Raw genomic sequence first — 27453 nt, forward strand, 5'->3', positions numbered from 1 at the left:
GCAGACATGGAAGGCTGGCAGCCACCTGGGAGTGCTGCTGCCCCGGGGGTGGCCGAGGAGTGAGAGACAGCACTGACTGCAAGGGTGGGGTAAACCAAAGGATCAGTCTGCAACTGCATTTGCACCCCTTCTTGCTTTATGTGGTGCAGTTTGTCAATACACAGGACAGAGTATCTAGCTTGTCTCTGCTGGCAAGAAAAGGTTTAAAATTAGGACTGATTTTCACATTTTACTTTTGATTCTTCTCTGCTGACTCTTCTTCAGACTGAGAACTGTTACTATAAGCTCTCCCTTCTTGTTCCTGAGACTCTCCAGCCAGTGATACAAGGATGCATGGCTCAAATGTGCATGGATATAGCAAAATTTAACCCACAGCAGAGAGACTGAATTAAATGAGCATTTTGCAAAGGGCTGATATGTCTCTGGGCAGCCCAAAGTTCATTACAGTTATGTAAGTTTTCTTGAAAACATAAGTAAAATTGGGATTATACTCCCCCAAGTATGCTGCAAGATCTGACTTGGAGCTGCAGCAAGCAGAGCTTTGCTTCATCTACAATTTCTGTTCCTTTGCTGCTATGAATTTGGCATGGCATCCCAGGGAGTGGGATCAAGACAAGCAGTGACAAGGCTTGATTGCCCCAAATGCTGAGGCAGGTTCTGACCATTGTATTTTGTAAACATCTTCTGCAGATACTGCATGGAAGTGCACAGACTATTAGTGGCAGCACAGAGGGCTCCTCACTTCAGAGGTGAAATCAGGAATGCAGTGTGGAATTTGAGAGAACAGAGTCATAGGTATCCAAAGGGAAGAGCACCCTGAAATGAGTGAATTGAATGGTGCTCTGAAGTTTAGCCATGAAAGTAGCTCAGGAGCATTGCTGAACGAGATATCTGTTTATTCATGATCACCACCACCAACCATGGATAGATGTATACATAATAGAAATAAACTTTGCTTTAACTGAATACATTCAATTCACAATTATTAAGTAGAAATAATTTCATTTTCAAGGCTGGATATTTAGGAAGGGGTGTATGTCCAACCATTTCTCTTTAGCGAGAGATAACCCACACATCAGAACTCAGATGTGGATCTGGCCTTCCTTCCAGGTTCTAATTTTAATTACTGCTCCCACATTAAAAATTGCTCCCACAGTGCAGATGAAATCCACCTATATAAATCAGCAGCAGCAGGACTCTTTAAAGCTTATACAGACCTAGGCTTTGTGCTGACCTCTGCACAGCATCAGCCCCTTGCTGGGCCATCTCCACAGGAATGAATTGTATCCAGAAAGCACAGCGGAAGAGATGCAGATTAGTATTCTACACAAGGCTTTTAATATTGGGTAGCATAAAGGTCAAGTAAATAATCTAAAAATAACTAAGCATTAATGCTATGAAGACCCTGTGCAGAAGTTACCCCTTGTCTCTGGTGCTGATCTTAGAACAAGCAGTTTTTACCTTTTGGGATCATACTGTGAATTACTAAACCTAATCACTGAGGAGTTGATTTCTTGCTGATCAGTAGTGGCTCCATAAACTTTAGTAAAGTTATTTTAAACTGTTTCAATTGGTATTTAGCCAATTTGAGTATTGTTTTAAATGCTTAGGCAAGCCACTCTCAAGAAGTGAGTGATGCTCTTGCACACTAATTCAGCACTGAACTCATTAACTAGCTATGCATGCAGATTTGTATCAATATCTCAACTATTTTCAATTCATTAGGCAGCATGATTAAGATCATATGAGATGAATTAACAGGTCAGTGCATCATCTCACTACAATTGCATCTAGGATAACTTGACCTAAAAGCCATATAAAAAAGACAGTTTAGCCTTCCCATATTCAAGATACCAATTTTGAATGTGATCAGCCCAACGTTTCATGGCAAGACTTCAGTTTTGAACTTCTGTACAGAATTTCTGCTTTGAAAGGTGGATTTCTAATCGAGACATATGGGTTTCATACAGTGGTCCAAACAACCATTTGCATAAAAACTGCACAACACAATGGCAGAGAAAATTCTTCACTTCTTATGCCATATTGGTCATTTCATATTTAGCATGCACATCATTTTCTTCTCCTGGCTGAGGATCTGAGTGATGAATTTCAATAAAAATGACATAGATCATTGCTCCAAGTACACCTCCCACCAGAGGTGCAACTATGGGAACCCACCACCAATTATTACCAGCCCTGTAAGACAAAAAGAACAAGAATTAGTGTTATTTGTTACTCTGGTGAACACCATTCTGTGAATTAGTCACTGAACAGATTCAGTGGTGTGCCACTTGCTATACTGCAGACCTTTCTATTTTGTCTCACAGTTCTGTAAATGGGTGACACCCCCATCTGCCCTACCCAGGCTGGTTCTGATTGAAATGCTAAATAACAAGCACCAGGCATGTTGGTCTGTGTGCTGTACTTGCTGTATTTTAGAAAATAAGGCCTTTTTACTGTGTGTCTGTTTGGGGACAGAGGATGACTTCTCCCTTGAGAAAAGCACTTTTCACTGGCTTGAGTGAAATGAAAGAGCACATGTTTATTGCCCAGCAGTCTTGACTTGTGCTGTCCCCAGATGCTTGTGAATGGATTTTCAGGATGTTACAAAAGTGGCTTATTTCATCTGCATGAAATAAGCCACGAGTTCACATCTGCAATAGTATTATACCATCTTCCTCTTGGCAAATGTAATAAATTAAAGTGAATTTTGAGTATATTTACCTTAAGCAATGTAATAAAACAGAGCAACTGTAAAGTTGATTATCTGTGACTGGAGTGGTCAAGACTGAAATTTCATTATGTATCTTATCCCTATGGTTAAAATGTGGTGTCTTTCAGCAAGAGGCAAATAAATGCTTAGAAGTTTTATACATTTAAAACTTAATCCTAGAATTTTTGTATTCACTAAGAAAGTCCAGCATGCTGATTCCACTGAAATGTTTACATTTGCACAATTACTAGGATTTAATTTTAAATATGTAGATTTACAGGTATATTTAAAGTAAGACTTCTACCATTGAACTGTATAAAACAGTAAATAACCTTTTAATGCAGGAATATTGGGCTGGCAGAATTGCTTTCCTTTTCCTAGAGTCCACATTCACACAGTAAATATGAGTATCCATGTCAGAGCACGGAGTCACTTTACTGATGCATTAAGGTGTTTTGATTTGATAACATGTTGTATTAATTGAATATGTTGAGTCTCCAGTGAGAATCCAGCTACCTCAATTTCATGCATATTGAAAATGGAAAATTTTTTTTTTTTCCCCAGAAATACAAAGGGACAGCTTAATCTGTAAGAGGAACTTTACAGGAAGCTGCAGGGGAGCTTTTAAACTGTCAGGATAATTATTCAGCACTCAGTTGTATAGCTTTATGCAGAAGTGAACTTGTGTTTGTCACAATGCAAGAATAGAACTGGGAGAATATTGGTGCCCTGTTCATTACGCTATTACTGCTTGTTCAGAAATGCCTTGCATGTGTATGTTTTACCTTTGGAATTATTTCTGTTTTGCCCTGAGGATATAAAGTAACTTCTGATGTTGTTTTACTGAGTTTATAAATCTGTTTGGTTTTGAATCATGGATGGTTGTTGAGCACTTGAACTTCTGGAACAAGCATGGACTTAGGTTTTATTGAATTAATCAGCAGAACAAAAGCTATATCAAGTACTTGCACGTATTCTTCTGCATGATGTGTTTATACACGAGTGTGTAATGAGGGTGTTTCTTGGCAGGTTTTTCTCAGCCTGTTCCATGAGCTGGCCTGTCCCTTGTCAGCTCCTGTGTGACCTTCTCCAAATCACGGCCTGTGTTGGCAGCAGCTGCAGGCAGCCGGGCACTGGATAGCCTGTGCTGAGGTGCTGGCTGTAAAGCCTTTGAAGAGGCTGCTGCCAGAGCTGCAGTGAGGTCAGTCAGGACCCAGCCGAGCAGGGCTTTCTGTGGCACTCAGTGCTCTGTCCTTGGCACAGGAGCAAGAACTGGCTGTGACAAGCACAGATGGCCAAAGGCCCCTCAGTGCCCTCAGCCCCCGGCTGTGCCCCAGTGCCCAGCTCTGCTGCCAGCTCAGGAGAGCGCCCGGCGCCGCCTCTGCCATCGGCGGGTGCGGGGAGGAGGCAGGCCGGGCCTGGCCAGCAGAGCTGAGCTTGGCTGCGGGAATTCCCGGGAAACGACAGCGTCTAAGCTACAGGGACAGGGAACTTGGGCCTATTTCAACTTGCAGATACACCTTTCACTAGCCAGCTGTTGCGGGAAAGGGAGATACCGCTGTTCGTGAGGTAATCTGGGCTGCAGGGCTGCTCCCGGGAAGAATGATAAATGCTTCTGTGGCCGCTTTGCCACCCAAATGCCACCAAATGCCTGTGCAGACCAGAGATTCGCCCCCTGGCCCTTCCCGCAGTGCCGTTCGGTTCAGCGCTGCCGCCGTATCCCCGGTGCCGGCGGCCACGAGGTGTCAGCGTTACCGCGCCGAGCGGCGAGAGCCGAACCGCGCTGGGCTGTCCCGGGCTGCCTTCGAACACTGGCACCGCGTACTGCTCTGGAGAGCCCTACCTCTCTCTCTCTCTTATTGCTGTTTCATGCTCGGTTTTGCTTGTCAAAATTCAGACTGGTATTTGGACTCAATGCTCTGGCTGTTTTCTCACTACAAACAATACTTTGTTCCCCAAACTTTTCTTAAGCTCATCAGAATACTAAGCATGCACTTAAGAGACTCCTGGTTTTCTGATGGGACCCTTAAACCAAAACAAACCATTTGCATGGGCTAGGGAAACCACACCATAGCTTGTGTCTTTGGGCTTGGTTTTGGGGAAAACGTTCCTTCAAGTGTCTTTATGCAAAATGTAGAAACAGCATCATTTAGAAAACCCCTGCTCAAATGCATTCCTATCATCTGGACAGTTCCATGGTCCAGCAGAAGGGCTCCCCTCCAGTCCAGTTCCCTGCCTGAGAACATGGTAAAACCAGCATTTACTATACCTTCAAGCACAAAGAAGGGTAGAGGGGATTTCTCTGCTGTGAGGTAATTATCTCAATGTTTAGAGCATTTGCTTGGGAACAGTGGAGGAAGTCTTGCTATTTCCTACTGCTTGCTTTATACAGCACTCCCCTCATGTCTCTGTGGAGGTTTCATGCTCAGGTCCCAGTTCCTGGACATTACTTTACTACAGAGCTTAAACACCTGTCTCAAGGTAGTGAATTCCATTTAAATGAAGATATCCAAGGTTTATTTGTCAACTGTTGCTGCACCATTTTAAGTTGCTCAGACACAGCAGAGAATGAGGCAATTTAGGATCCCAACTACAATCGTTCAGGCTTTTCCTGTGGCTCTTCCAGCTACCTAACAAGGCTCAGGTTCTTCCTAAGGCTCACCTGGATCTGTGCAGTAAATAAATAAGAACACATTCCTGTTGTATCACTCCCTTGGACTTGGTTATAGCTGTAGCCTTTTAACTGAAGGCAGGGAGGAAGACTTCTTCCTCAATTTTTTGCATCCCTTATATTGTAGTAAGTTTATTCTGGCAAGGATCAGAGATCTTGAATCTTATTTTTTATGTTCACATTTTAAAATTTCTTAACGAGGTCTTTCCAGTGGGACTGGATTCCCTCTCTTATATAAAACCTTAAACTACACTAGGAGAGAGTCTATGTTGGCGTAGGTGTAGAGTTTTCTTGTAGTTTTTTTCATGTAAATGAGTATGACCATACTTTCAGAGAGAAGGGGAGTTCACAGGTATTCTGTGACTAGATCACAATCCAATCAGGCTTCCAAACTTTCAAGAATGTAATAGCCAACTTTATAATACATTACTGATTATAGACTGACACCATGGCTAATACCACAGCCACCAACTACTTGGGATTACACAGGTATGAGAGAGGAGAATCCTGAATGTGGGATGTTGCTGTGTGTGCCCTTGTTTTTTTAAAAATGCAGTCCCATGGTGCAGTGGTAAGAGCTACTGAGGAGGAACAGTTTGGATGTAGCCAGACCAATGAGCTGATCTCCCACCAGCAGCTCACCAGAGCTGGGCTACATCCAGCCTTGGCTCTGGCCTGTGCTGTGGCTGTGTGCCTGTTTCAGCTATGCCATGCCTGGCTTTTTTTTTGTATGAGAAAAGCTTTGCTACTGCTTTCCTCAAATAAGGTACATGATTTGTGTAAATAGAAATCATACTGAATAAATAGAGATTATTTGTGCTTCTTTTATTTCTTGCTAAAATAAAATCTCTACTAACCAGAGCTCTCCAGTGGCCTGCAGTACTACTGGGGATTCCTACTTGTAAATAACTGGGAAAACAAACAATACAAAAATAAACCAAAAGATCTGCTTCCTGATGACAGATTACTCTTGCTTAGATACCCCAGAGTGCCTCTTACCCTGGCTACGTGTAAGATGTGGATTTGATGTGCAACTAATTAGCCGTGCATTAGGCCAGCCAAGAGCTGTGTGTGTGTGCACATGGGGACTGGAGAGGGCTCTGAAATGTGGGAAAGTGAAGGGAGCTTTCCCATTCACTCCCAGCCAGGAAGTCAGGCTTTTAGACTGCTGTATATTTCTGCAGTAACTCAGAAGTAATCATAGGCTAAATCAATCTGATATGTCTCTGTTTTTTACAGCACCCAATAAATATTTCCACCTAATTCTCTCCTGATTTTTTTTTTCCTGAAAACTGCAGGACACAAGAAGAAAGCATTCATATTTTCAGTGACCTCTAAGAAGCTCTAATATTTTGGGAAAGGTCTTCTTGAAACAATGATTGATATTAGAGATTGTGCATGTTTGATTTGACCTAGGAGAGGAAATCCTTTTTAAAGCCCAGTTCCTAGAGGATATCTGGCTTAAAGTGCATGAATAGCTGCTTCTGGTATGCAAAGAATTACCTGTATGTATATAAAGTATGACTTGGTACCATGTTGAATCAGGATCTTACTTTCCTAGAGACATTTTTAGCCGGGAGCATTTGACTTCATCTCCAGGCATACTTACGTGAATACTTCCATCCCCCATCCTGCAACAGCTGTGAAGAGCCTTGGGCCAAGATCCCTGGCTGGGTTCATGGCACAGCCACTGTTCATTCCCAAGGAGCAAGTAAGAACAATTATAAGAAGTCCCACTGCAATTGGCTCCAGGCCCTTGGGTACACTGTTATTTTTGGTGTCAAAAATAGCAAATATAGCCAGAAGAAGAACAGCTGTTGACATCACCTGGCCAAGGCAAAGAAAAGAATATTGAATGAATACATGTAGGTTCTTTCCAATAATGAAAAGAGGGGCTATGGCAGCCTTGTGGATTGGAGTGGCTTAGAGCTGGTATTTAGTTTTATCCCACTATACACAATAGCCAAATTTGGAACTCGGTACCTTGCTACTTCACAGTAATGAGAAGTTTTGATATCTGTGCTGAAAGACAAAGACAAGAAATGTACTGAGGAAATTTGAAAAAAAAGAAAATCTGCAACAGCAAGAGGATTTAAAAGGCATCTCCTGTGTGAGGTCTGATGCTTTGTTTCCACTTTGTTTTTCCTGTCAATTTTACACTTTTATTGACTTGATTTTTGGTAATTCTGCCACTATAGCAATGCAGTCAGTTCCATTGATACAGAAGTGTTTTATCTGTTTTATCAGTTTATGCTGATAATTTGGACTAGATAAGCATCTCTTTATCCAGGTGTTGTAAAACATCAGAAGAAAAAGTGAAATCCACCAAGTCAAAACTGAGCAGCTAAAATTAGGAATTATTCAAATTAGGGTTGCATGTGTAACTGTACCATGAACTCTGTGTGCTGCATATGCTAATTGAGCTGATAAAGGAAATTTTCTTGGAATTACTTCAATGCAAGTACAGCTCTGCTTAAATCAAATGCTTTGTCAATGTTGATTTTCCTAATAATTAACTTGATGGGAAAACAGACAAAAGCTTCAGTGATGTCAAAACATTCAATTTCTATACTGATTTGAAGAAGCTTAAGTTTCAGGGGTTTAAAAATTATTTGGTTTCGGTCTGCTTTTAAGTTTGTTTTGAAACATACATGGGTAAAAAATATCATAGGGAAAAATCTGTTGACTGATCCAAAGATCAGAACTGTCTTTTTTACAAAACTTCAAAACAATATTTAGATTTTTTTGAAGCCAGATTGCACAATCTTTTACGTAATGAATTTTTGTGTTCAGGCCATCCCTTGTTTTTCATACCTTACATGAAATAAATACTGCATGAGTATTCCTGAAGAAGAAGATGGGTAAGCTGATTAAAAGTATATAAAAGATAGGAAACTTCATTTTTTGCTGTTGTGTAAGTGGAATTAAAGGACAAAACTTAGAAATGAAGTTGAGGATTTTTCAGATTCATTCATTTGAAAAATAAATACTACAAATCTGTCTGCAAAAAAAAGGTTAGAGAGGAGGCTTGTGGAAGCAGAAAACTCAGTTGTTCAGGGTATGTTAAACTGTCTGCTTAAGCATTATTTAAGGAATAATAGGTCCACAAAATGGGCTGGATTTTGATGTAAGTGGACATGACTGCTGAGATTTATGGAGAAACATTGATTTATGCTGAGCAAAACCTCTTACATATATTGCTTTAAAGACATTTTGAGTGCAACAATTAAGATGATGTATGAGAAAGAACAACTTGAAATTATTTTGCTTGTAAAATATTACTAAAATGTAACCCCCTGCAAACAGCATTGCATTCTCATTGTATTGTACGAGGGGACATCTGGCTGAAATGGTGAGGTTTGGCACACTTCTTAGATCTATGTGGTTTTTTACTGCTTGGCTTTACAGGTTTTTTTACATTTAATTTGTAGAATTAAGATAGCAAGTGCACTTACCTGATCTGCAAATCCATTTACGAGGGACAGATAGGGAGCTGGATATGTTGCAAAGATTTGTGCTGTGGCATTTGGTCCTGTGACTTCAAGTTTTCCATCACTGTATTCCATAAAGGCATCTGTAGAAAAAAGCCAGCAGCTGCTTGCACTTCTCCATATCTCCATAAACTTTTCTAGGTTTTTTAGGGCTAGAATATATGTGATAGGTCTGTGCACTTCACATTCTCAACTGAAACTGATCTCTAAGGTCCCTTCCAACCCAAACCATTTGGTGATTTTCTGATTTATTTTTCCCTAGGAGCCCCATTATTGGATTTGAGGTGATGTACTCCTCATACCCTCCTGTCTCATTTCTCCTCCTGTGCCTTGGAGTACTTGTTTCATGTACCACGGCTTTCCAAGTGAGGCTGGTTTTCCCCGCTTATAGCTCCAAACTCAGTGCCAAGGAGCATTTTCTGATTCTGAGTACAGATATGTTATCTGCAAGATGTGCTACATTTTTCATGATGACCCAAGAAATGCACAGCATCCTGATTGTGCAGTTGTGGATTCCCAGCCACCAGGAATTACTGCTATTCCATTTGACAATGGTGCAGTTTTAGAATTAGGAAGATATTAAATGGGGTACTCAAATCTTCATAGACAGACACGAGTAACAAACTCTAATCCATTATTTTGTTAGTGGATCTGGTGATGAGATGATACTTGTGAACAAAGAAATAGCTCCCCATCTCCCATGGAAGTCCTGGTGAGGGTGATAAGCTCCTCCTGAACCTAGCAGACAAATCTATTTTTCCTTGTTTCTGGGCTTTTTTTCTAGTTTTGCTTAAAGCCACAACAAGAGTGCAGAGAGTTTCAGTTGTTTACTTAGCTCAGGCTCTCATTTGAAGTGTCAGATAATTCTGTGGCATTTAACTATTACGGAGGGGGAAAAAAAGGGATGATCTCTTATGTCTGTTTTTCCACCAGTGACTACTTTTCAGTGCACCTCAGAGAGTATGAAAGTCCTACAAGCTGTAGGAAGTAAAAACTACAGAAGAGGTTTGGAAATATATTGGAGCAAGAGGAGGACTTGAGCAGAGAGAGGGATATAAGAAAATCCTGCACTCCTGAACATGAGGAAGATTTCCCTAACCTAGACCTAAGCTTCCTACTTTGGCTCCCTTCCCTGCTGCGGCCCTTGTGGCAGAGAACAGTGACTCCCCTGTCAACCCTATGTACATGTTGACACTGCTGCATCCTGGCCACAGCCCTAATCTCACTGTCAGCCTTGAGGAGAACTTAATTTCAGATGAAAATCCTGTTCTAGAATTCCAATATCCAAATTCTAACACTAACCTTAAAAAAAGTAAACAACTCTTCCCAAAGCAGTTCTCACTCTTCCTAAAGGTTTTCCTCTTTGGGATTATTATGGGTACTGAGCCCTGAGCTAACATACGAGGGGCATTTCCATTTTTGTTCTTCCTCTGCTGCACCTTGACCCAGCAGGGTCTGCAGACATAATGCCCACAGGAGGGAGATGTTGGAGGAGATGGGCTGGGCCAGTGGAAGCAGAGTTTTGGAGCGGGGGGTTGAAGCAAGCGATCCAACTGAGTGGATTCAGTCAGTCACTGTTTTTTCCTTTTCTGACACACTGTGTAAAAAACCCAATAGGATAGGGGGAATTTTTTTCTTTTTTTATGCCTCAAGGATAGGGGGAATTTTTTTCTTTTTCCCTGTCAAATATGTGACCTGTTTATCACTGTACCTGGAATTCATTGCCTTGGAGAGTCACCTCTCAAGGGTGGTCTGAGGTTTGGTCAGGAGGGACTTGATCTCATATCCTGTACCCTCGATGAACGATGTTGGTGATTCTTGCCTACAGGCACTTGTAGCAGGTCTTTAATGTTCCTAATTTGCCTGGAAGATGGATAGCCCTATATCCTGGCTATTAAGTAATTTAAAATCCTTACTGAGAAATACATGATCTCAGAGTATCTGATTTCCCATGAATAATTTTTCTAAATATCAGAACATTTCCTGGAGTATTAAGTGTTTCAGTAAATTTGTGGGGTACCTGGAATATTCGAGCCATTGTTTTTCCCTTCAAACTCTTTATGCTCTTTCTTTCTTCTTTTGTAGCTTTAGCTTCATTCCTGCCATTAGCCCTGTGTGAACAAGAGTCCTCTGCCTGCCTGACATTCATTGAAAAATTGGGACCTTAGAGACTGCCTGACCTCTAGTTTGTCCTGTGAACCTGTCTGAGGTGTACTCACTGTAATAAATCCCAAAGACAGCTGCTGCTCCAACGAATGCTCCCAGGAATTGTGCTAATATGTAAATTGGTAATTTGGTCCATTTTAATCTTCCAGTCACGCACATGGCTAATGAAACAGCTGGGTTTATGTGGCCACCTGAAAAATAAATCAAAAATTAAGTCATGTGGATGACTCAGATACATGAGAATAGGTGAAGAATTTGTAAAAATGTGGGCACTTTTGAAGACCAGAAGAGTACATGGTTTTCTAGATGTTATTTTACAGTTAAATGGTGACTGCAGTTAAACTGAAACAAGTTGGATGAAATCAGAGGAGGGAGGGCAAAGCCACTAAGATCTATCTTTACTCTCGATGCTTGTGGACTGTGCTCTTTATCAGACTGCTGTCCTACAGTATGTAATTTACAGAGAACTCTTCCAGAAAAATAGTAACCTGCCCCATTGGTTGGGATGGGAGGGTCACTTATGCTGCACATTTTCCCTCTCCTCAAGGCCTTTGGCTTTATTTTTAGGGGAGAACTGGGGCGGAAGAACATTCCTTTAGTATCCCAAGCACACATTAGGATTAAGGACTGTTACTGGCTTCAGCATGTATCTTGAGACAGTTCTGGAGTGCCCTGGATTTAAGTCATGTTTGTGTCCCTGTCTTCAACCTGGGGTTATTTAGGAACTCAGTTTTCATGGACACAAAATCAAATAATGTTAGGGCTGTCCAGTGTCATGTTGGCTGTTGGTGAGCTGTGCCTAGATGGGATCTGAGGGCAGCAGTGCATAGTCCTTCACCATGTTTCTCTCTGGTTCTTGTGCTTTCTGGAAAGGTCCATGATAAGGAAACTGATAAAGTAGCTGTGCTGAAACAAAGTTCAGTTACCTGTGAAACTTCCTTTTTTTTTCAGGAGTAGCTACATCTGAACTCATGAATGAAAAAGATTTCAGCAACATTGGAATTCTTTATGACAATTTTAGTTTCTAAGATATATTTATTATGTCATTTGCTCTCTTCCCTCAACATCTTTTGTCAACAGAAAAGGTGGTGTATGCTTTGGGAAAATGTCATTGCTTACAGATACGTGGTTGCTACTTAAGAAATACAAATTGCCAAATAAATGAACAGGTACTTCTTTGTAATAAATACTGAATAATAAAAGCCTCAAATTTTGCAAGGACATAGGAGCCTTTGCTTATCTTCCAGATAAGTAAGATCAGTCTGTAGGAATATCAGAAAAAATGGCCTTTGTCTTTGGTAAAATAACTGAAAGAGCATGTCCTTTATCTGTCAAAGATTAGTGATGGAGAAAGGGCTTCTGTGTACAGTTTCTGTGTTTGTTTGCACTTCAGGTCAGTGAGTCATTATCTTATGAAATCCAGGCACCTTTGATACATAATGAAACTGACAAACACAGATAACAAGCTGGATAAAACCTTCTTTGTAGCATTTCCAAATGCTGACCTAGTAGCACCAGTCTTGAATTAAAAGCTGAATTCCTCACTGTGTTTCAAATTCTTCAGCACAGAGCAAATAGATAGCACTAATTTAACAGCCCTTCATGTGAATTTTGATTAATTGTTGTCTTGTCTTTCGTTCCTTACTCTGGCTGGAATTAATAATTTTCCTTTCTTTCAACACCTGATTTTATTCCCCACCTGTATATAATACAGGGTGACTATGATGGCCAGGACAAGTTATAATAATATTACGGAGGCTGTGCCACTGGTTTAAAAAAAAAAAAAAGTTCTCTTTGGACAGTATGTTCCTCCTTCTTTTGTAGTTGTAGTGATCACAGTCATGGCTCTGAAATGCTCAGCTAGATAAAATAGGGGAAATGATCTAGATATTGAGGAAAACTGAATGGAGGAAAATTAAAAAGGGGAATTTTCATAAATAAAAAGCTCAAATTCACCAAGCATGCAGACTATATATTTTGTTAGCATTAATTTAGAATTACACAAACAACTGATCAAAAATATTTTAGCGATACCTGAACATGAGAATTTGACCCAAGAGCTACAGGAATTGCTAAAAAATTCTACATAGGAGCTTGTATTCTGAAGTGTCCACTAGTAATCATGTGTTGGATAATAACAGCCTGTTGAAATATCTGTTCCTATTTTTTCACAGAGAAAATGCACTGCATGCAGAATCCTTTGTCATGGGAAAAACACAGGAAGCACAATACTGCAACATCTGCAACTGCTCTGCCCTGCTGGGATTGAACTCTAATTTTCTACATAATGATGGAGATGAATATCCCTTGAAGGTGCAAATGTAGGACAGGTCTTCACAGGTTTGTTTTCATGATACTGCATTAGAAGGGTTTAGCTGCCTCCATGTAAACCAAGAGCTGTAGTTAAAAGTTGTACAGATAATAGGAATGTGCTGCTGAATTAATTTTGTGTGATATTAAGGAACAGCTCTGGTTTGTGTCAATGACAGTGACAAGACTGCCTGTTTTGTAGAACCTGGAGCACTTTCTAATGTGAGACTTTCTAATGGAAACCTTCTGCATGGAGCCTCTGTAAAAGAATTTGTAAAGAGAAGAGAAATGGCCACAGTAATTTCTGTTACAGCAACTATTTCTAATGTCCTAATTATACCTAAAGAAATTTGTCCAGACCAACTTGACCCTCTTATGAAGGGTAAGAAATGCCTTTATGAGACCTGGAGTACAAGGGCACTGTTTGCTTTAAAGGCCAATATAAACTCTGCATACAACACAAAGTATTGTGTATCGTCATGCACAGCATTGTTTTTACAACCCATCATTTTCTATTTTAAAGGAAGACTTTAATTGTCAAAAGCATTTATGCTAATGTTTCCAGTCTTAGTTTGGCCAAATTGAATGGTGGAACTAGGAGACAAGGCAGCCTCCAATATGGCACTTGTGGACACTGGTTAGTTAGCCCAGCTAAGGAGAGATTCCCGACCAATACAAGTTGAGCAAATGTTGCAGCAGAAATAAGGGGCAAAGGACAGTACACTGACAGTGTCATTGAATGTATCTCTGGTACTGAATCTTTCTGCTGTTCTGCTTTCTATGATCTGCTGCTTCTGTGAATAATCAGACAGGAACAGACTTGCTATTGCCTGTCATAGGATACAGAGAAATAAATTGCACTCTGTAAGGTGAATCCTGTTCATTATACCCATTAGTGGGTCATTCTGCTTTCTGTGTAGCTGGCCACCATTTTATCTGGTGACTGCTGGCTTGCTCTTTGTGGTTATTTCTTTAAACACAGTGCCTGTTCTGCCCAGGATCATCTCTACTGACAGGATTTTCAAAGCAACACCAAGCAGGTTTCTGGTTTGCATAGAACACTTTCCATAAAAGCCAAAGGTCTGCCAAGGTTTTCACAGTGCAAAATTTGGTGGGACATTTTGTCAAACACAAAGAAGAGAAGGAAATAAGAACACACAAGATTTACTCACAAAACTCTGGTGTGGACTGTGCTGTAAGGGTGCTTACTGTCGCTGACTCCTGATTGTTTATACCATGAAGTGGAAGCCCTTTAACAAGGGAGCCTTAACACTGTAGCCATAAATGCTAGATAAGAAAAGTCACTTACCAGAAACGCCCCCGGACACGTACACAGCTATGGTGACTGCCATGGCAAAGCCCACCGACACCGTCATGGGCCCTCCGTGCTCCCCGCGGCTCAGCACGGCCTGGCCCACACACCCACAGCCCAGGGCCTGTGTTTGGAAAGACAGGTGTAAAATCACAGCTGTGTCTGTCAAATGTCACTCGTTGTGACTTCTGCTGTCCTTCTGCTGCAAATGCTGTTGAATACTGAAACAGTGCTAGAATTTGTCATGTGTGCCATTGCTGCCTTTGCTGCAATGCGCATTTGCTTTTTATTTTCCTTGTCTCTGTCACAGGGAAGAAGGTCTGCTAATGAGGGCCTCTCTCCACACAGAAAACTGTTCTCAGGCACAATGAGGGGATACTCATTAGAACTTGGAGCCCAATAAGGTTGCACTGCCTCTTCAACAAAATTCTGCATCTGAAAGTGAAATTAATTCTGTGAGGTAAGTTCTCAGTTCCAGACTGATGTGTTAAGTGATGAAAAATTTAGTGTAAAAGTTATGAAAGATAGTTCAAAAAGCTTTTAATGTTTAGTGCTCAAACTATGGATCAAGACAACTTTCTGGTATTTACATTGTGTGTTATTGTTATGCTGAGTTTATATCATATATTGCTCTAGCAATATATTTCACTGGCTCTGCAGCTTGAACAATTAACTGAGATGTCTAAATAATTCACATTGAAGAATTCTAAATGGATTTAAACTAGTTTGGGATTTTTGTTGGTTCTCCTCAGAATAAAGTTCAGTAACAGGTTTAAATATTTGCTTAAGATGATGTTTATTCAGTTTGAAAGCCTCTGCTTGCCTTCAAGCATATGTTTAGAGCCTATTAAAGATGACAGGAAAGATATTCAAAGGGACAAAAACCTTGTCGTTTGAGATAGACTAGCTGATCCATTTCTCTGTCTTTGAAAATCTGCTTTTTAAATATATGCCTATGTGCTCTGCTGAACAAGGAGCCAATACTCTGTGGAAGCTCTCAAATAATTTCTGTAGTCTGAAAACGTTTGTTTCTCTGGAGCTGTAAGTGATGTGAATAATACAATTTCTGGCATGTGAGTAGATATACGTTGAGCAACCTTATTGCTTATTTTCAGTTGCAAGGCAATTGAATTCAGAAACTGCAAAGTAATGGGAAAATCTGTCTTGCCTTAGAAATAGACTGTACCAAAATGATTTGGTGATCAAGGTTTAACAAGCAAGTCCTGCTAGAATAGATGCAATGTAAACAGGAAAATCATACTTTTGTTTCCATTGTTTCCCCAGGGGTTTTAGCTAATGCCAAAATGTGACAGAAAAGCTCTCAATAAAATTACATTCTTAACCAGCTTTTGAATGCAGACGGCATTTCTAAGTGTCCCGAGACTGTGTCATATGCCCAGGTGCAGCTCTTGCCTGAGGTCATAATCATGTAAGCAAACAAAACACTCACTGGTGCCAGAGTGTTGCAGCTCTGGTTATGTAAGGGTAGGGTGGTGTTAGATAGCTACCGTTTATTGGACTGTGTAATTAAAACTCCAGGACACAGTGCAGGCTCCAGTCAGCTGCTGTGCAACAGATGAGCCACGCTTGCGTTAGCCGTGCTCTCACCTGCAGTGCACGTGATAGGCACAAATGCACTTACAGAGAGCAAACCAAAATAAAACACAGTGGAGTTGGTCATAGCTGAAATGACATCTCTCTTTAAACTTCATATGAGACAATTCCTGATGTGTTTATATGTTTAATATGGAAAGAATGGGTATGCTGGAATTCATAAGAATCTAGAGGAGGTGGAATTAACATTCTCTAGTCATCACTTTCCAGATTTCTTTAAGGGAGTATTCCAGAAACTGCAACAAGCAAGATTTTGGGAAAGATATGACTCAGATGAAGAGCAAGCTCAGTAGGCTGCTCTGGGCCCCTGCACATACTGGGGTGCAGGCTGAATTCAGACAACCAGCTCAATCTACAAGTATAGTGTGCACTTGTGTTCTGAAATGGCACAGGCAAAGTTTTGCAGATTCAAAGGCCGTTCTTTTGAAAATGTTACCTCTTTCTGTAATGATGATGAAAAGGAGAACAAGGGTAGAGGACATGATTTTAGAAAAGGATAGGGGATAGCAACGTCTATGTGTATCAACTACAAATTCACAAGAAAAGGGAAGGAAATAACAGAGGGAGGCTGTGGCCTCCCTGTATTCCCAGAACCAGAACTGAGGAGTCACGCAGAACAGCTGTGTAGTCCTCTTGCATTGTAGCTCCTGCTCTGCAGGTCTTAGGGAAATACACAACTACAGATGCTCCATTTCTGTACTAACCAGTCTCTCTTCTACAGAGAAAACATGTGAGCCAGCTGGAACACAGCTGCACTTGGTGGACCTGCTCATGTACAATGACTGAATGCTGCTGTGCCAGCACAGTCAGTGTGTGCCCATCCAGGGGTGGGAAAACTGGGAGCTGAGCCTGCAGGTCTGAGCTGTGTCACTGTAATACTCTCTCCATTTGCTGACCTTTTAAGAAGGAGAGAAAAAAGTTGCCTCATACCTACTGTAGCTAGGTTGGTGCAACTGAAAACTATCACCTAATCGTGTAATTACACAAACAGCAATTTAATACCTTGTAAGCCTTTGCTTGACTGAGTTAAGACCAACTAGATCATTGAGTTGTAATTAAATATTCTAAGATTTTAGACCAAGCTCAGCCATCAGTTGCACCCACAGCACTGATTGAAGCACATGGAGTAAATGGGAGTTTAATTTACAGCCAGATCTCTTTATCTTATCTTGTCTATCTTATGCTGCCAGGTTTTCCTCTTAGCAGTTGTCTATAGCCCGATCTGCCTAAATTTACTGGAGTACTTTCAGCACTGACTTTTCTTTTGTTCATAAAATCATTGCTGCCCTGAAGAACATGGTTGGGTGTGGAATAGCTGTCTGAACCTTCTCTACCAAAAAAACTTGCTTCATAGCCCATTAGATCATTCTCTTTGTCTTGGATAACAAGGCTAATGTTAGGAAAGGAAAACAACTGGCTTTCAATGAGTCTGAGGTCCTGTTACTGTCTGGAAGCTTGCAGGAATTTCTGTATCCCACTCGTCAGAGAGACTAAAGATCATTTTGTCTCCATCTTAGTATTTTCAGGATTTTTCCAAATGCTTGTAATAGCATTTTTTCAGTGTTCATAGGATTTCTGCAAGATCTAAACCCACAATTTTGGGGAATCTATTTTTCTACATGGCCAGTAAAGTTTTAGACATCTTAAAGAAAGCTTATATAAAAAAGCCCCCTTCTTATCACCCAGTCCTAGAAGGGGTGTCCATTTATAGGCAGACCCTCTGACTGTCACATTAAAGAGGCAGCTGAGCCTTTGAGCAGTGGGGAATGGGCTGTGCTGACTCTGTTCATCCCCAGCTCCAGCTGTGGTGAGACACACACCTGCAGGGGGTTCCACAGGTGTCCCTGCAGGCAGAGTGTGGCCTCAATGGCTGCACAGCTGATGAGTACAGCAATTCAATGTGTTACAAGGAATACAGTCAGCAGGTGAAAAAAATAATAATTATAAACTGCTCACTTTCAATCATGAAATGCTAGAAAAATAGTGGCTTTATTTGCCCTTCTGTGCAGGTAGGGATCTGTGCCTATGAAAACTTCACAGCATTCTTCATGATGTACTATAGTCTTGTGCAGTTCCCCTACCCAACATTAATATTTACAAATAGGATTAGCAACTTATAAAAGTAGTAAATAAGCTTTTTACTTTGAGGTGTGCTAAATTGGTGGTGTCTTCCTAAGGCAGTGTGGTTTAGAACTCACCCCCTTCATTTGCAAAGCAAGTCTGCTTAAGAATTTACCTATTGAATTTCATAATGAAATGTTTTATAATATTAGAAACTTTTTCCACACAGAGATGTATTTTTGCTATGTATTTCATAGGATCTTAATTCAGACAGGGTTCCTAAGCATTCTTTCAACAGGGACAGTAATGCTAAAAGCAACAAAAACAGAGACATGTTAGATCTTCTGAAATTCAGGGCATTAGCTCTGCAAGAATTCAGGTTACAGGAAAACCCTTTCAGGAAAGACCAGTTCTCATCCAATTTAATGTTTAATATTTGCTATATTTTGTTAAATCAGAGAGTACTTAAACTTTTAAAGGTGAGATAAAAAATACAGCTTACCAGGCACAGCTCTTATTTTATCATTATTGGAATGTTTTGGTGGGGTGGGGAGGATTTCTGTACATTATAATTTAATCAAGCTTAGAGCAATAAAAAGTCACTATATCCATTCTCCTGATGTTCTTCTGGGAAACAACCAATATCCTCTTGGGTTCAGATGGATTTTAATTTTTTTTCAGACTTGCTATCTCATAAATAAGGGGTGCAAAAACCTCCAAGCCCTTACACTTAGTTAATTAAATAGTATAGACATAAGCCTTAAAATTATTGCCATTTTGAAACTATTTTCTAGTGACAGAAAGAGACATTACTACTTGGAGACATGATTGTAAATTTAATAAAACTTTGGATGATTTGTGTATATAAAGCTTAAAAAACAGATCAGGTTCAAATTGCTTTGTGGGAAAAAATAGTGAAAATATTGAGGGACAGACTATGCTGTGTTATATAAACTGATGCTTTTAAATTTTATGATTGCTTTTGCATATGCAATAGGAGACAAATAAAAGTTTGAAATCACCTAGAGAGAATGCAAAAGTCTGCATTTTCTCATATTTTGTTATGATTAATATTGCACACTCCATCCTGAAATGCTAAATGTTGTCCTTTCATGAATTATGGAGGGCAACCGGTTTGAGTCAGTTTCTTCACTGAAGACTGTTTTTATTCTCTTACTAATTTTTAGAAATTCAGGAAAGAAAATGAAATGTAATAGGCACAAACTTTCAGGAGTGAAACATTGCCTGTTGTATCAGGGCTACAAAGAAAAGGCCAGGCAAAGGAACCAAATCTTACCTAGCAGCCTTGAAGAGAAAAAGAATCTGTTCAGGCGCTGCTTCCCTCCCAGCTTACTCATTTGTTCTTGAGCTAAGGTGCTTTGGTTCCTACCCCAACTGAAAAGCTTTAAATCCTTCAAACGCCTAAAATATGTTTAGTCTCTGCACCAACTCTCAGGGAACTGTAGCACTGAGAAAGTGTGCAAGAGTGGGCATTGCAGACTGTGAGAAAGGAGGTTTTCTGTCCTCTCCTTGGAGTGAACGGGTGCCTGTTCCTTTTCTTTTACTCCTCCCTGCATCTCTGCTGTGCCCTCATGGTTAGAGGAACATGGTTAGGAGTAATTAAAACCTAAGCTGTTTGCTGTTGGAAAAAAAAAGCAAAAAACCAAGAAAGAAAGATGAATGCTTTTAATAGTAAAGAAACCTGTGAGGAATGGGTTAGAGGAACTGAGTCACATTTGCCTTTAAACTGGACCATGGATTGGAGAGCACCCTAGAATTCACTTTCAACCAGAATGGTTTATTGAACTGTTGAGATCAAAAAGGTATAAACTCACTGCATAGCACAAACTACATTTATTGTCTTTTATTCTGTTCTCCAACTGTTTATGACAGCTTTAAAAAGTTATTACTTTTATTACCTTTCTTTTATTTGGTGAAACTTTGGAAAAAACACCTTGTAACTCTGTGTCTGTAAAACATAAATTCAAGTTTTGCACTCACAGTTGAATGTTGGAAAGATGCAAGTGTTCTGTGAGTCTCAGGCAGAGGTGCCTATGCTTCAGTCCTATAGATGCAAACTTTCTGGGGAGAAGGGTATCCACAGAAAAAGGTTTTGGGAAATTAAGTTCAACTTACTGAAACCTCTTGGTTAAACAATGAGGGTTGAGTTACGTGCTAGGGCTGACGTTGCAGAAATGAAGATAATTTTCTTCAAAGCTTTCAGGCAACACAACATCTGAGTCATCTAAAAGTTTGAAATGTCATATACTGGGAAACCTAAGTTTGGATGGAAAACAAAAGATTCCCATGATTTTTCGGAATGTTTTGTTGTCATAAATATTTTGGGGTAAAAGAATAATTAGGTAACTTTCCTTTCAAATTTTTCAGACTGCTTAATATTCAGCTGAATTAAAGAATGACTTCTAAAACAGAAGGGCTGTCTAGAAAATAAAAAACCTGATAATAAGACCATAAAAATAACAACAGTATGCAAGAACACCTCCTTAACCTCAGAACAACTAAGGGTATTTGTTACCACTCTGTTTGCAATGGTGATTTAATATGGTTTCAAAAAGAAGAGTTTGTATGTCTTCACTAGAATCATTAGCAAAATGTAATACCATCAAAATATATGCAACTATATAACATTAGCTTCATGAGTGGCATCTAGAATTTATTGATTGTACTATATTTTTGCTGCTAGAGACCTAGATGTATGGATCTCTGACATAAGAGCTGCTCTTCAAAGTGCAAACACTGCTAAGGCTCCTGGTATTTGTAGCATTATGTAATATTTTAAAAGCTGAGTGACAGATCAAAATACCAATTATAACTAAGTTTTAATACCCTCTTATCGACCTTTGACAAACTTAAATTCACTAAGAGCTAATTATACAAGATTCTGTACTCCAGGAAATTCATTGCTAATGGCAAACAAGGCAGCTGTTAGAAAGAGGTGATATTTAATTTTTTACCTTAGACAAAACTTGCTGTAATTTCATCCTATACAAAAAAGTCTACCTTTCACAAAAATTTAGGACTTAGACATTTTAAAGGTAAATTCCAAGTAGTGGTTTTGTGTTAAATGTAAATACTTATTTAAGGAGCAAAGGATCAAAAGCTGTGTTTTCTTTCATGTAATAGCATCATGTAATGAGAATTCTAATGCATGTTTAGAATAAGGGATATATGTTACCCTGCAGTATTGTAGTTAATGTGCACTGGAATGTAGGGCCACAAAAAGCAGATATAGAAAAATAGTTTAAATTTTAATCTTATGGACTGAGCAAATCTATGTAATGCCAATCTTGAAGATTTTTCTGAAGCAACTCAATTCTGCAACAGAGCAGGAGCAATAGCTTGAATAATGAAGGGGTCAGAACATGAAAACAAGACTAAAATATTTTGCTGATAAATAGGCTTCCTCATTAGCTGAGCTACTTCAGGGCTGTCTTGTATTCAGTTCATGCTTGTGCCTTGAATCCTCTAAGCACACACAAACATTTGCTTCAATGGGAGTTGCTGAGCTCCCCACCTCCAGTTGGAGACCAGGCTCATAGGAACATATACATAGGAATATATAAATATAGGTATCTACTAGGAGCATATACACCCCCCACTTGTATTTATATGCTAAATGGAAGCCTGTGTTTTGTCTCAGCAAGGAGGTGAATGCTGCTCTGGCCTCTGGAGATCCTGGCTCCTGTGCAGCTCCTTTCTGGGAAACTCTGTTCACTAAGATGCTCTTGAGAGTGAAAATGAATTAGAAACTGTGTTAGGTGAGCAGTAGCTGCTAAAGGAAGCCACATGGCCTATTTGGCATCTCCTTTTGGAACTGTTTCAATTCAGATATACTTAATGGCTTAAGTCAGAGTAAATCCCATTTTGGTTGAGAGCAGTGCAGTCAAGTTCCAAAGAGGAAATACGGAGAGGAGCATGATTAAAAGCAGAGAGGCAGTTGGATAGGTGAGTTCCAGCCAGACTCACTAAAAAGCCACATAAACCATCTATCTGATGCAGCATGGCTTCCTGACTCTTTTGTGCTAGCACACAGGTGTTGTCCCCCAGATTAACTCACAGAAGTCCCAAGAGGAAATGTACTGAACCAGGAGACATCATGGAGAACTAAAAGCTCGCTAGAGAGCTCTTCCTCCAGGGAGACCTTGGGGCCTGTCCCAGCTGCAGAAGGCTGAAACTGTCTGAGGCTGGGCTCTCAGCCACCATGGTGCAAACGGGCAGGTGTTCTCCCAGCTCAGGATGCTTCCAGGCTCCTGGAGTTTCGTGTTTCTTACCAAAACTGGGTGCTCTGCTAAGCAGAGAGCATGGCTTACATGGGCTGTGACTGCATTATCAAGTTGTGTAATGTAAGCACCTGAGAACCTGACTGTGGATGTCTCAGGAGGGATTACTTATTAGGAGCATCTCCAGTCTGATTCACTGGATTGAGCATCCATTAATAGTCAGCACATTTCCTGTGATTCTGGAGCTCACCTTCTACTTTATTTTCACCTGGAAAGAATTTTGTCTACGTGCTCTGAGTCCACGCTACAAGGCAAACTGCAGCATGCTAAGTAGGGCTGACCAGGAGATTTTATCCAAACTCTGTGCCCAGTGCCTTTCTCAAGGCTTGTTGTGTCAAATCTGTCCGGCATTGCAGGCCACACCCTGAGGTGAAGGCTGGGTTTTTCTCTGATGAGTTATTCCACTTTCTAGATTTCCTGTTTGGAAAATAATGTTGCAAGACTGAGAGTTACCAAAGATGGTAGCTTAAGTTCCTATTAGTATGTGGCCTCTGATGTTATTCTCCAGAAAAATTAGAAATAGCTGATTTGGAGGGACAGAATTTCACCCGGCTAACTCCCAGCACTGGGTCCCAGATTTAGGTGTGATCAGTTAGCCTTGGCTTCCAGACAGAGCCTGTGGCTAACAGAAATGCTGTCTCAGCCTCTCTCCCTGGCACAGGTGCTCTCCACAGTTTCTAAACCCCATCACAGCAACCCAAAGTGCCTTTCAGCAAAGACGTGAATCAGCTGTGCTGTAGGTCGTGAACTCTCCTCTCCATTTGTAACAGCTTTAACACACAGTTCTTACACTGTCCTAGTCCTATAACTTCTTTTGCATACAGGCTGTTTTTCAGCGATTTCTGCCCTCTGACTCACCAGGGTACCTCTTTCATTAGCTCCAATTTAAATTAAGGGTTTAATATTTATCTGTGTTTTAAGTGAATACTAGCTGACAGAGTTTAAAAGCAACAGCAATAAACAGAATCACAGAACAAACTGGATTGGAAAAGACCTTTGAGATCATCAAGTCCAACCTATCACCTAACAACACATCAACAGCTAAACCACGGCCCTGAGTGCCATGTCCAGTCTTTTTTTAGACACCTTCAGGGACGGTGACTCCACCACCTCCCTGGGCAGGAGATTCTATTGCCCAGTCGCTCTTTCAGTGAAGAATTTCTTCCTGATGTGTAACCTAAACTCCCCCTGCACAGTTTAAGACAACAGCAGAAAAGGCACTTTCTTCACAATAAACACTTGGAGCTGCTGCTAACTTGTGAAGTCTAAACACAAGCTGAGGTATGCAAGCACTGAGAAAACTGCAGTTTAATCCAGGTGAGGCTCTTTCTTCTTTAACCAAGACTGGAACTAGAAAGGGTAAGAAAAATGAGAAACTCAAATTTTCAACAAGAGTTTCGTAGCTTTCTACATTTTCTACGACACTTATACGGTGAATATACTAGAAAATAGGATCTGGGTTTGCATTTCCTTTCTAGCCTTGTGCAGCATGATATTAAATAATAGCATTTGCTGTCTAATCTGCACTTTAATATGTTTTCTTCTCTTGCTTAATTTTATTAATGGAAAGAGGGGGAGGATCTTGTGGTGAGGACAGAGTACTGGAAGTCAGGTGATGTGGGTTATATTCAGAGTTCTGCCACAGGCTTCCTGTGCAGGCTCCTATAATCAGGTTTGCTAATATACACAATGAAGATAATGACATTTCCCCTCCTTACCAGGGTGTTGTGACATTTAATTCATTAATGTTTGTAAAGTGCTCTGTGCTCCTTGCTTCTAAATGTGCTCCTTACTGTAATAAAGTCTTATGGATGGTATTAAATTTGAGAATAATGTTATTTTAGTGCCAGTGCACTTCAGTTGGCTGAACTGTACTAGACCATAATTTCCAGTATTTTATGAGCTACTGGAATTTTTAGATGACTTACTTGAAATTTAGCTTATATAGTTACAGTTATAAAACCTATGTCAGTACTGTGCCAGCTACTTTTTTTTTTTTCTTTTTTCACTATGATGAAATATTTAGCAATAAGCAAGACTGCTTTGTCCAGACTAAAAGGAGAAAGAAAGAAAGTTTGGCATAAATAGTCTGGTTGCTTGACTTCTAGCTCTGCTACACAGCCTGCTCTCTCCCCTGGTGAGTCACAGTCCCAGCGCAAAATGCACAGAAAAACTGCACAAGAAATTAGGTAAAAAAAAAAAGAAAAAATTTGGGGATATGAAAATGGGAAATTTAGGTATTTGTCTAAGTTGCAGCAGTACTATAGGACCAAGCAATACATGTATAATTTATGTAGTACAGTTAAAAACAAACAAAAAAATTTGTAACTTACAAAATCTCTAAAGATTTGGCAATGCAACTCCCAATAAATTCACAACAAATCAGAAAGCTAAACTTCTATATTACACAGGAAAACAACTCAACTAAAATTTTCTAAACATGCAGTACAATATGTTTGTTAATGTAAACAGAATCTGTGCATAAAATGAACTGCTGAGTTTTTAAAAAACAGGAGAGTATTAACAACATCCATTGTGCATATCTGGATTGTTCAGAGCGTGCTCCTTCACTGAAATTCCACTCCTACATGAAATCTAATGCCAATCAGCCAATTGTAGTACATAAAACAATCTGGTTTTTATAGGCAGTGATAATTACATGGGGTGAAGAAAGGAATTACAAACTTACCGTCAGAGGAGCAATTCATTCAGGCTGTGCATGGTCAGGCTGTAACCTCGCTGCTGGCACAGTACAAGGGAAACCTACATGTCCCCTTACAAGCACTGTCCAACATTAGATTAGTAGGAAGAAAGGAAAGCAGCTGACACTTACTATCAGTATAAAAGTTCCCAGGAACTCTGAGAGAGCTTCTTTAACCAGGCTGTTCTTCAAGGAAAATTTCTCCTTTAAACTCCTTCTGTTTTTCCGGCTCATTTTGGCTTCCTCTATTGCTCTGGTGCCCTAGTTACAAATACACACAAAATTTGTTCTGTATTCGTCCCTGCTCCAGCTGAACTTTGACACTTTTACTTAAACATTGAAATATGAGATTTCATCTTGCACAGCCAGTGAAATCATCTGACTGCAGGCATTGACAGAACCAACTCAACATGCCCTAACAATTCATCATGGGTTTGTCATTCTGTGCCTTCTCTGAGTGCACTTCTATTTATACTAGTTAGATAATACCAGTAAGTTCACAATCAGATTTCTTCTTTTTTCTTAAAGAATGGATTAATCATTACCTTTCCTATGTTCCTTTTTTTTTTTTAAATCCTAGTAAGAATGAATAAAATATTGTTTCTATCATCCTGATCAAAAAGAAAGGCAAAAAGATGAACCACAAAGTAAGGAACCAATATAGAGTTGCAAATTTCTCTCTGACCTAGATTGGGATTTAAACCATGCTACTATTGGTTGTCAAAGAATTTTTCAAGGGGAAGTTGTAAAGAGAGTGAATGCTTGGGAGAATGCTGTGCTGTACCCTTCACACAAAAGCCCTTAACTCCTGAGACATTTCAGTGGCTAATGAGGAGTCTTACCTTGGTGCTGTGTGTTGAATTTGCATATTCACTCACAATACTCTTTTTGGACTAAATGCCTTGCTCTCTAGTGAACTTCCCTGTTTACAAAAGAGCAATGAGGCAGAATAAATTAAGAACATTTAATGAAATCTGCTTTGGTCCAGTGGCTCCCTACAGGGCAGAACAGGGAAGTGAAGCACTGAGTTACTTTATATTTCCTGTATGTTTAGCTTAAAAGTGCATGGGTGCTATAATATGGAGCATTATGATATTATTTTCCGTGGGCTTAAGACTTGAAGTTGCCAAATATATCAAAGAACTGTGTCTCCTAGAGAAAAAATGACACCTCTGTTTCTTCAGCATCTTGAACAGTTTTATCAGATGTGATACAGACTTGACACTGTCTGGTTGATTTACAGGTATTTTCTGCCATTTGACTTGACACCAGAGCCTCAGCCCAGTTCTGGTAGATTATTTTGGCATGTATTGTAGCTGCTCAATGCAGCTGAGGTTTGTGTCTGTCCTAAACAGGGCAGAGCCTTACAGGGTTAGGAAAATCTGCCACTTGTTATCCCATCAGTGTTCCTCCTAGCCTCCAGCTAGGTCCTGATGTGTGTTCCCTGCAGCACTTACCACCACCAGCTTCATCCCTTAACCTTCCAGTTCTCCCCACCACCCAGTTTTCATCCTTAACTGCTTCTCTGTGTCCTTTTACTCACCTCTCTCTACCTCTGCATGCGAACACCAGTGTGTCCTCAGGTGGTTCTGAAAACGCTGGCCTGTGGAGCAGCACGGAGCTGATGCAGCAGCAGATGGCAGCATCCGAGCTGGTGCTGCCTGCGCCAGGGACTCCCGTGCAGAGGCGGTGACACTGCTGCAGGACAGCTCCAGGTCCTGCTCCACAGGTCCTGCCTGTGGCACAGGCAGCTGGGCCCGCCTCTGAGGAGTCCCTGAAAATAGCCTGTGTATGGCAGCTTGAAAGCCTTTACCCCACATCACTGAGAAACAAACATATTATTCAGGACCTTAATTATCACAGCGTGCTAGAGAGTATGTGTGTTTTGTCTGTGAAAGAATTCTTTCAGAATAATGTATACATTAGAACTGAGGGAGGATGCTTGGTGGGACATTCATTACAGCAGGAATGAGATAAACCACTTCCTCTCTTTCAGGAAAATGATAAATAAATGAACAAACATGTTTATGAAAGCAATTTTTAGTTGTTTGTCCATAGCGATTCTTTCTCTTATGCAGATGCAAGTCTTGCTCACCTAATATATGTTGATACC

General features: G+C 40.3%; 2 protein-coding genes across 10 annotated transcripts in view; one reads left to right on the plus strand and one right to left on the minus strand.

The window, feature by feature from the left end:
• Window positions 1–879: 879 nt before the first annotated feature.
• On the minus strand, window positions 880–27040 carry AQP9 (aquaporin 9). Of its 6 annotated transcripts, XM_059858262.1 has the most exons (8): window positions 26884–27023; window positions 26183–26262; window positions 25473–25601; window positions 14661–14787; window positions 11095–11232; window positions 8840–9027; window positions 6994–7211; window positions 880–2196 (listed from the first exon to the last, which is right to left on the minus strand). In XM_059858262.1, exons 3-8 carry the CDS (start codon window positions 25572–25574, stop codon window positions 2034–2036), a joined length of 936 nt encoding a protein of 311 aa, XP_059714245.1. In that variant the 5' UTR covers window positions 25575–25601; window positions 26183–26262; window positions 26884–27023; the 3' UTR covers window positions 880–2033. The 6 variants fall into 6 exon arrangements, with proteins under 6 accessions (XP_059714245.1, XP_059714242.1, XP_059714247.1 ...); XM_059858259.1 differs by lacking the exon at window positions 26183–26262 and having other exon boundaries at window positions 26884–27040; XM_059858264.1 differs by lacking the exon at window positions 26183–26262 and having other exon boundaries at window positions 8840–8958; window positions 26884–27039.
• ALDH1A2 (aldehyde dehydrogenase 1 family member A2) overlaps window positions 23665–27453 on the plus strand; it is a 67282-nt gene continuing 63493 nt past the window's right edge. For 2 of the 4 annotated variants that reach the window (XM_059858256.1, XM_059858255.1), the window contains exon 1: window positions 23665–23956. The gene's annotated coding sequence lies outside the window, so the exon portion shown is untranslated. Of the gene's footprint in view, window positions 23957–24665; window positions 24777–27453 lie in introns of all 4 variants that reach the window. The other 2 variants (XM_059858257.1, XM_059858258.1) reach the window with 2 other exon arrangements.

Source organism: Haemorhous mexicanus, chromosome 13 (genome assembly GCF_027477595.1).
Source record: "Haemorhous mexicanus isolate bHaeMex1 chromosome 13, bHaeMex1.pri, whole genome shotgun sequence".
NCBI classification, from domain to species: domain Eukaryota; kingdom Metazoa; phylum Chordata; class Aves; order Passeriformes; family Fringillidae; genus Haemorhous; species Haemorhous mexicanus.

Excerpts from the sequence above, each read along its gene's own strand:
- AQP9 (XM_059858259.1), bottom strand. The coding sequence starts at position 25,574 with ATGAGCCGGAAAAACAGAAGGAGTTTAAAGGAGAAATTTTCCTTGAAG. Across the intron at positions 9,028-11,094 it reads TGTCTTTGGGATTTATTACA|CCCTAAAAAACCTAGAAAAG; the intron begins GTGAGTACACCT and ends CATATATTCTAG. Across the intron at positions 2,197-6,993 it reads TGGGGGATGGAAGTATTCAC|GGCTGGTAATAATTGGTGGT; the intron begins GTAAGTATGCCT and ends TTTGTCTTACAG.